The sequence below is a fragment of the Apium graveolens genome, chromosome 1, assembly GCF_009905375.1.
Source record: "Apium graveolens cultivar Ventura chromosome 1, ASM990537v1, whole genome shotgun sequence".
NCBI classification, from domain to species: Eukaryota; Viridiplantae; Streptophyta; class Magnoliopsida; order Apiales; family Apiaceae; genus Apium; species Apium graveolens.
In genome coordinates this window covers 132,299,141-132,308,991 of record NC_133647.1, presented here as the reverse complement: position 1 = coordinate 132,308,991, position 9,851 = coordinate 132,299,141, and the positions used below count along the sequence as shown (strand labels likewise).

Here is a 9,851-nt window from a genome sequence, read left to right as displayed (position 1 = left end):
AAGTAAAAGTGAAGATATGAAGATTAGAGATCTGAAGTATTAAGAATTTTAAATAAACAAAATTAAGAATTGAATTTAAGTATTTATTTTTAAAATTATGTAATATTAAAAAAAATCTGTGCAGTCCGTGCATCGCACGGGTTTTAAGTTAGTATTTATTTATTTATGGATCATGGTTAAGTAGTTGCCACTGGCATATTATATTATATTTTCTTTTTCTTTTTTTTGTCGTAGCAAATTACATTTTTAATTTACTAAACCAAGTTCCTGAATATTCTTGTGTTTGCGCATATGGAAATTCCTGAAATTATGGATTCTGGCTGCCCTTCAGATCTGTGATAAAATTCCGTGCAAAATTCATATGCAATGATTCGATAACGTACAATTTTTTTTAGAATTGATTCACTACAAAAATTTAAATACGATCCACGGAGCCGCCCATGTCTCCCCGAAGGTTGGTATAGGAACGAAGTTTTTATTTTATACATCAATTTGAGGAACCAAGCAGCCCTCGTCACTTCGATCATTGAACCATTAATAATTGATATCCATTGTCAACTGTGAAATAAAGTTTTCAGACGCCGTTCCATATAAAAATGAAATGCCGATGGCTGTGAAACTGATTCATAATGCAAGTCGTCTAATCACTACGTTGCAATGCATGTTGGTCCAAGAGAATCTAATGTACTGGGATATTTTGTACTATAAATTGATGCTGCTAACTAGGATGATATTATCAAGACTTCTACAAAACATTATGGATTTTCTATCCATCTTATCCTTTGTACCAACTCTTACTACTACTTCTCATAGCCTGCTTAGTCCTTGGAGTCAGAATATTTTCCGGAAAATCAATCAGTAGTAAGGAATACTACCCAGTGGCTGGAACCATATACGGGTTGGCATTCCACTGGGACAGGCTGCATGACTACCTAGGTGAAGTTGTTAAACGACATGGTACTTTCCGCCTTCTTGTTGCAAATCACTCGGAAATATACACTACAGATGTTCGAGTCATTGAACACATACTAAAAACCAATTTCGAAAATTACCCGAAAGGTCAGCTTAATCATGATATAGAAGCAGAACTGCTCGGCCAGGGGATCTTCTCTGTCATTGGTGCCAAGTGGCGCCAACAAAGAAAACTTGCAAGTCATGAGTTCTCAACAAGGGTATTGAGAGACTTCAGCTGTAATGTATTCAGAAAAAAGGCAGCTTATGTAGTTAGCACAGTTTCTGAATTTTCGACTGCAAACAAAACCTTTGATGTACATGTAAGCAGACAAACTCGTAGATTAGGGGACTCCATACAAATTTAAATATTATATTCTGTCATATAAAAATTTTGCGCACTTCTAAATTATTTAGTGATTTTTTGCAGAGTTTGTTAATGAAATTTACTTCAGATTCAATATTCAAAGTTGGGTTTGGAGTAGATTTAGGAAGCTTGGAAGGATCATCAAAAGCTATGTGATGCCCAAAGATTGGTATAAACAATATTCAGGTGTTAGATTGATAAAAAAGGAAAAATTGAAAAAGGAACGTCTAAAATTGAGGAACAGATAAGGTCATTTTTTCATAAAAGGGAAGAGGACGCGTCCAATACATAATCAGGACGCGCCCTATGGTGACAATGGTTGATGGACAAGTTGCAGTTGTCCATGCATGGGAGGCGCGCCCTCAAACATGGTGAGGAAGGCGCGCCCAATTACTGAAAAAAGGGGGAGGAATTCTTTGATTGAATTCCTTCATATGGTGAGTCTTAGGGCGCGCCCTAAGTGAGAGAGATAGCTTAGATAGGACTTCAACATGATTACTTGAATGGGCTCTGTGGAAGATTCAAGGAAGATGGAGATTATTATTACTAACCTATTTGATGCAGGTACTCTGTTGAAGAACTCCTTCCTGTAGCATATCTATAGGAATGGTGGTGTCCATGGTCAGAGACCTCCAGGGGTATGCCTGGACTGAAGGCCTCCTCCTGTAGTCAATGAGTTTCCTCATTGGGGATGCGGGGTGAAATCTGGTGTGTGCTTTGGGAGCTCTGTCTCTGTAGTCAACGGGTGTCCTCGTTGGGAGATTTTGGAGTATTCTGCACTTTGCACCCAAAAGCTTGGGATCACTTGTCCTGCAATCTGGTAGGGGCTCCTTATTGGGGGACAAGGATGCGTCCAATATTTGGGGTGAACCACGGCTATACCTGCGTCCACGGACTAGAGAAATATCTGGTAGCAGAGGTTTATCCTTGGCCAGGGAGATGCTTTATCCGTGAAGTCTCGAAGCCGCGGACGAGCCTTGGGCCTTTGTGGTTGGGCCTCATCGGCGGACATTCCTAAAGCTAGTAGGAGACGGTTTCCAGTGGGTTTCCTACTAGGCCTCGGGATAAGAAATCTAAGCCCGTTAGGTTTCTTGTTCCCCAAAAACTACGTGGGCTTGATTCCCTATAAATAGGGATACGTAGGCAAATTGTAAGGGGTCAGAAGCGAGAGCGCAAAGGAGCCACCACTAACCCTAAGCAATCTTAGCCCCCAATAATCATCACCACCAAACACTGTTCATCTTTTCCGACGAATACTGTTCATCGAATTCACCGATTACTGTTCACATTTCCGACGAAGAACCGCCATCAGAGATCTTGTTTTCGGCTACGAACCTCAGACTTTGTTGCTCCCAAACTCCTCCGTCAACAAATTAGCGCTAGAAGGAGGGGCTAATCAAGATCTGCATCTAGGAGGAAGGATGTCTCAATATCGTGATGGAAGTTTTTATGATGGAAGCTCTCAAGAAAAATCTGATCACGGCTATGAACATGAACCTTACGTTTCGCTGATGACTGATCGTCCCACTCCGGACGTTGGGGGATAGCCGCCTATGCTCATCAGCAACGCCGACTTGCTGGAACAACTGTATCGCATGGGCGATGCTTTGAACGGCTTCGATTCAAGGTTGAGCACAGTGGAGGGGCGCAAGACCAAGAGGGGCCTTCGCTGCAGCCGTGCAACTCATGCACCTGGAAAAGCACCTATGACTAACAAGGATGCCTCAGCCGGCCACGGCCACACCGGAGGAGGGCGTGTGTCGATAACCCCACGGCGCCTGGACTATTCCAATGACACGTCCCCAATCATCGAGCTAGTGGAAGAAGATGCTGATGGTCGAGAAATCCTGCGGACGGATAACCGGGGAGCCACCCATCTGCACCGGTCTGGACGTAGTTTTGAGGAACGCCGACAGGCGGAGTCCATGCCGGAGAATCAGCGACGGCGCTTCGCAGCTTTGAAAGATCGATTGGGGATCCGCTTAGGCGATGATGATTTAAGAATATTGTTGCTTGAATGGCAAAAAGAAGCTGATCATAGAGATGTGACGCCCCATGATACAACACGTATGCCCCTGAATTCCTAGGAAAATCAGGAGCGGCATCGCGATCATGAGAGAGCTCCTCCCCGCAGATCGCTGAACCGGTATGGTCGAGGATATGGAAGCGACCGATGGAGAAGACCCCAATGGAGGGGAAGAGGCGGAGGCCGAGGTAGATACTTAGATGGGTATCGTCGCGATAATTACCGTGGCCACATTGATTCCCGCTGGTATGATCGAGCGAATAGCGATAACCACGCTGAATATGACGATCACAGAGATGTGGAAAATTATGATCGCGGGATGGCTCGAGGCCACGGCCGAGGTCAGGGTGAAAATTAGGGGGGAAATCAAGGTCGGAACCCCGAAGTGATTGTGATACCAAAAGATACCCAGAACATGAACCAGCAGCAAGCCTCTCCAGGTGGGAACCAAGTAGAGGTACCTCCACCGCAACCCCAAGGTCCGTAGTCCCAAATGCAAATTATCCCAGGTGTGGGGACCTTCAATGTGGGAGACCTAAAAAGGCTACTTAACCCTCTGGAAGGCGGCCACAGCTGAAATCCCTTCCCCGTTCTCGGTGGCGATAAGAGAGGCACAGTTGTCGGCCGGGTATCGCAACACTACTAGCGATCTCCGTTTCCACGGAAGCTCAGACCCTGTGGAATTTCTGGGCCGATTCAATATAGAGATGGATGTATACCAAGTCCCGGACTTAGCTCGATGTCGGCTCCTGCAGCGACTTTTAGAGAAAGTGCCCAACAATGGTTTCAAAATCTTGGGCCGGGAGTAATCACTTCTTAGGATCAAATGAAGACTCTTTTCTTGACAAAGTTCTAAGCGGCAGTGAGATATGCTCCCTGTGTCACAACCCTCGCCAACGTTAAGCAAAGGGAGGATGAAAGCTTGATGTCGTATGTAATAACCCCAATTTTTGGGAAATTTTTGAAACCCTTATGAATAGTGTTTTTGCTGAATGAGAAAACTTTTCATGCCACACTATGTAGGGGTTCTGATATGGATATTCTGAGATTTTATTAGTACTTTATATGGGATATAAGTGTATGTAAAGATCGTCAGAATCCAAATCCGAACACTTTGATTTTTCCCGGAAATCCAATAGATACGGAAAGAATTGAGTATAAGGTAACAGGATAAAAAGGATTTAAATTAAAGGATTATAAGAGAGGATCATAAAAGGAATACAATATATTGAGAAATGTTAAGGGAACCTAAGTAATAAGATCCCGGGTATGATCCCTCAAACGATAAATGAAAATGAAAGTTAAGCGAACCGTATAACAGATCAGCGGTCATTAGGCAAACGATTAGGAAGTTAATCAAGGGGATTAGTGGGGATGATGTCATCCAACCAATAGAAAGAGGACAAGGAGGGGAGGATGACATCATGAGGATGACACAAGCATGACATGGGAAGGAAGGAGGTGTGGTTGAATGAGAACCACACAAATTCAAGGGCAACAAGGTAATTGACTAAATCAAACATAAAAACAAAGCAACCAAGCCAAGTAAAATCATTTTCATCAAAATCAAAAAGAAACCAAGGCATTGTTCTTCATGCTCTCGGCCAAAACAGAACCAGAACACTAAAACTGCTGTATCTCCTTCATTTCTCACTCAAATATTGTGTTCTATAGCTCATTGGAAAGGTATTGAGATGGCCTACAACTCTTGTTCACAAGTCTCGTCCAAATAATCATGGTAAGACCCTCATTTTTACAGTTCTTTAAATTGGACTTTTAGAAACTTCAAAGCCTAACTTTGTGTTCTTGATTTCTTTGGAAAGATCAAGCTTGTAGGAGGCTCCCTAAGGCTTCCTAGCAACTTAACACCTCCCAAGGAAGGTATAAACTTCAAACCCTAGCCTTTACTTTATTTGTTAGTAAGTTTAATGGTTGGTGTTGTGAAATGAGAAGCATGGATTGTGATTATTAGTAGTTTGGTTTGATTTGGAAGTGTTTTGGTAATTGAAGCTTGATTATAGTTCATAGGTCTTGATTGTGGTTGTTTGAGTTGAAAACCTTGGAGATTATGGACTGATGTGGTATGGTTTAGGTGAACTTTTGTTGTATTGATGGTTATGAGTTGGTTGGTGGTTAATTGGAGTAGTTTAAACATTGGTAATCGCGTAAACATAGCCGTCGTAACATCCGATTTTCTTTGGACTGTTTTTGTGCATAATATTAGGACCCGAGAACCCCCTGATAGATTATGACCACTGCCATGTTTAGATAGCTCATGTTACGAGCTTCGTTTTGATATGTAGTTCGTTCGATTCCGATGCACGGTTTAGGAGAAACGACCGTTTCAAGTAACGGCGTTTCGCGAACGAAACTTTTCCCCTCGCCTTACTTTGAAACATAGGTTAAAGACCAAAAAGGGTTAATTAATGTATGAAACATTTATGGTAAGTGTGTTAGGCAGTTGGTAAGATACTCGCGAAGGAATCGCCTTAAAACTCGTAAAGGTTAAATTATTAAAAATAGTGGAGCCGAGGGTACTCGAGTGACTTAAGAGAATCAGTAAGCGCAAAACAAGCGTTAGAGTCTAAGTTAGTTAAAGTATAGATTTACAAGTGACTTTGGTTTAATTCCAACTTACTTGTTGCTTATAGCTTACCACACTCGTCCCGAGCCATTCGTAACCCCCAGTCGCTCAGGCAAGTTTTCTACCCGTTATACTGTTGTTGTGATGTAAATATATGTATATGTATTATCTTGTGATAAGTGCATGATTGTTATTAGCAAATTTTGCGATATATTGGAGCATGCTGATATGGTATATATGCATGTCGGTTTCGTAATCTGGTTATCTATCTGTTGATTTCGATGCTTATAGTTGCATAATACCTATGCTAGAGATAAGCAGTAGTTGCGTAAACCCTTAGTATAGGGGACCCAAAGGTGAACATATTTCTAAACCGGAAGTCGATGTTCCCGAGTATAATATATATATTTTTATATATATATGGTTATAGTTTTCCAAACTATTAATCGAATAAGGTTTATTCGATAACTTTTATATTATTAATTGAATACTATATTGAATATTCATTCGAGGGTTATGACTCAGTTTATTTTATTATTTGAATATGATTTGAATATTCATTCGAGGGTTATGACTCAGTTTATTTTATTATTTCAATATGATTTGAATATTCATTCGAGGGCTTATGACTCAGTTTATATTATTTAATGATTATTAATTGGATATTCATTTGAGGATGTATGACTCCTTTATTTTATTTAATGAATATTATTTATAATATTCATTCGAGGTATTATGACTCCGCTTATTACTTATAATATTCTTTATTGTATTAAAGAATAAGGTGTCGATAGTCAAACTTATTTTTGATTATTCAAATAAAGATATTACTTTCGTATAAGTATATCTTTGATTAATTGCTATTCAGTCAAGTATAAGTTTTCCAACTTCTACCTCAATTATTCTTTATGGGAGTATTATTTAAATAATAATATTCAGATATTTCTTTCATATTGGGAGTGATTTATTTTATTAAATCAGTATTACTCCAAACATTCTTAAAAATGTTTTCGAGTCTTCAAAATGAATTTAAAAGGTAGAGAGGATCCCAAAACTTGTTTCCAAATTCAAGATCTTCCATTTTAAGGAGACTTGAATATTCGCTCAAAAATCTTGGGGATCCGGCTCTGTGGTGTATTTTATATTCGCAACATGGTTGCTGTTTTGAGAAAACAATTTGATTACTTGCCCAATGTTTGGGAAGTAAGTCCATCTGATTGAGTCGGCATAAGCGACAGGCCGGGGTACGGCCTATGAATGTGTAAGTGGCTGGGTGGCAGTCCATCAACGCGTGAGTGGCCGGGTAACGGTCTAGCACGAGGTCCTAATGCGGCCAGGGTGATGACCGGTGAGGAATTCATCCATCTACAGTAGAAAAGGTTACTTATTGGTATCTTTGCCTGATCAGCAAGATATCTGGTTTATGCCAAAATTCTTTTCCTTCCAAATTCATTGGATATTGCAACTCTGTTCATACTTTACATGACAGAGGTTTTCAGGAAATGTATGGGAGATATATATGAATATATTTATATATCGGGACTTAATGAAGTATCTCGTAACTTCATTATTTATAATGATATTCAAAGATTGAATCTATTCAAATCTTGTCTTGTAGTCTCATCTATGTGATGAACCTTTGAAACTGATTATAACTTGAACGGGGGTAGTTCAAGTAGTATTTGGGAAAGATATAAGTATTTTGGGGTATCTTGTAACTTCATCTTTTAAACTTATATCTAGTTAATGATTGTCTTATGAATGACAAAGATTTTCGAAAAAACGTTGAGACAAGGTTAGATATATGAGATCACCTTGCAACGATATTTTTTGTGTATACAGTTATAAACTGGAACTCTGTGTATATTATGGATGGAAGAGGACTTCCAAGATTTTGAAAAGTATATATGTATATATACTGAATATTTTGCGACTTCATCGCATTAAGATATCAAACTTGGTTCATTTCTTTTGACCAAGACTTTCATGAGTACTATGAGAAGGCTCATATACTATTAATCATTATACATATTATTTTGGTGGGCTTGCTGCTCACCCTTGCTTTATTTCTTCATCACACAACAACAGTTAGGAAAGATGGCCAGACTCCAGCAGACCCAGCGCAAGCGCGTGGGAAGCGTCCCGCGTCTTCCCGTTGATGTTGTAGCTGCTATAGCTGCAGAGGTAGATCTATTGTAGATCAGACCATCTACTTTTGAGAATCAATTATGTATAATTATAACTTGTGGCAGATAATGGAAATTAACTGTAAATTTATCAAGTAATCATTTTGGGTTGTAATAACTTTTAAATTATGGATTCAAAGACTTGTACTTATTTAAATTTCATCTCTGAGACTATAACGGGTTGTGGTGTGTGTTAGTGTGGGGTCACAGCATAAGGTTATTTATTATTAATTAAGTGAAGTGATATTGTGGAAAGAAAGACCGTGACGACCCGGATCCCCGACCCCGGATCTGGGGGTGCTACAGAAATGGTATCAGAGCTAAGCGTTATAAACCTCAGAGATGATGGGACGTTAAGATAATAAGTTCACTAAGATAATAAGAACTCTTGCCAAGTTCATAGTCGGGCTACCTAACGTAGTACTGACAGTTAAAACCCTTATGGGAACCCTTATAAATATCGTGATAGGAGTGTAGTTCGTTATCGTATATGGTAGCGGGACTCCGAACCCTGAGGTTGAGGAGCAACATCGCGATGATATTTTATTACTAATTGGAGATCGGATTGTGGATCCGATAGAGTGTCCTAATGCAGGACCAGATGATGTTGATATTGAGAATTTAGCGGTTGAGGATGTTGTCCTAGAAGGGATAGTTGTTGAGGAGGATCCCATGGAGGATCTTGACAAGAATGAATAAAGGACCACTGAGGAATTGATGACCATGGTTAGGGCAACTACCAGAGGTAGGATTGGCCGGTCACTACCGGAGGTTCGTTCAAGTTGTAAAGATAGTAGCCCCTTTAACGTGGCTTACTCGTAAGACTGAGAAGTTCGAATGGACAGAGAAATGCGAGAACAACTTTCAAGAACTGAAGTAGAGGTTGGTGATGGCCCCTATGCTGGCGTTGCCGGATGGAAAAATGAGATTTTGTGATTTGTAAGTGACGCTTCGCATAAGGAATTAGGGTGCTTCTTAGCACAGCAAGATAATCGCGTCTGCGTCAAGACAATTAAGGTAATATGAAATTCGATATCCCCACCCATGAGCTTAGGCTCGTGGCAATAGTTTTACCCTAAAGATTGGAGGCACTACTTGTATGGAGAGAAGTGCGAGAATTACCTAAGCCATAAGTGCTCTAGTACATTCTTACGTAGAAAGAGCTCAACATACGCCAGAGGAGGCGGTTAGAGCTAATCAAGAATTATGATTGGGAGATTCTTTATCATTCGGGGAAAGCCAATATGGTGGCTGATGCCCTTAGTAAAAAGTAGAGACTCAAGATGATAATGTCTTTTGGAGAGTTTATAAGAGATTTTGAGAAAATGGAAATAGTAGTGAAGGTAACCGGAGCCGGTACCGAAAAGCTGTTTGAGATAGCAATACAACCCGAATTATTGGAAAAGATCATATTGTGCCAGAAAAAGTTATGAATGAAGGCAGAGAGCCAACAAATAGATAAGAGGTTAATACCGAGAAAGATGAGAAGGGAATAATGAGGTATTCCTACAGAATTTGGGTTCCAAATGTTCAAGAGCTTAAAGATGAGATCTTAGATGAAAGCTAGTTTGAGGAATAAGATTTAGAGCAAACCCTGAACGTGATAGTCAGGGAGGTCGCCATCAAGATAGCAGGAACCCATGACATAATGGAGTGGAAAATGAGGATTTTAAATTAAAAGATGACCCCAATTATGGGGAGTAGGATGAAACATTTCATACTAAGGAAACAAAAAGT

At 40.1% G+C, this 9,851-nt stretch overlaps 1 protein-coding gene across 1 annotated transcript; it reads left to right on the top strand.

Annotated features, from left to right (window-relative positions):
• The first annotated feature begins 607 nt into the window (after window positions 1-607).
• Window positions 608-1,474, top strand: LOC141706667 (cytochrome P450 704C1-like). Its single transcript, XM_074509451.1, has 3 exons — window positions 608-684; window positions 836-1,274; window positions 1,382-1,474. The coding sequence occupies exons 1-3, from the start codon at window positions 608-610 to the stop codon at window positions 1,472-1,474; spliced, it is 609 nt and encodes a 202-aa protein (XP_074365552.1).
• The last annotated feature ends 8,377 nt before the right edge of the window (window positions 1,475-9,851 follow it).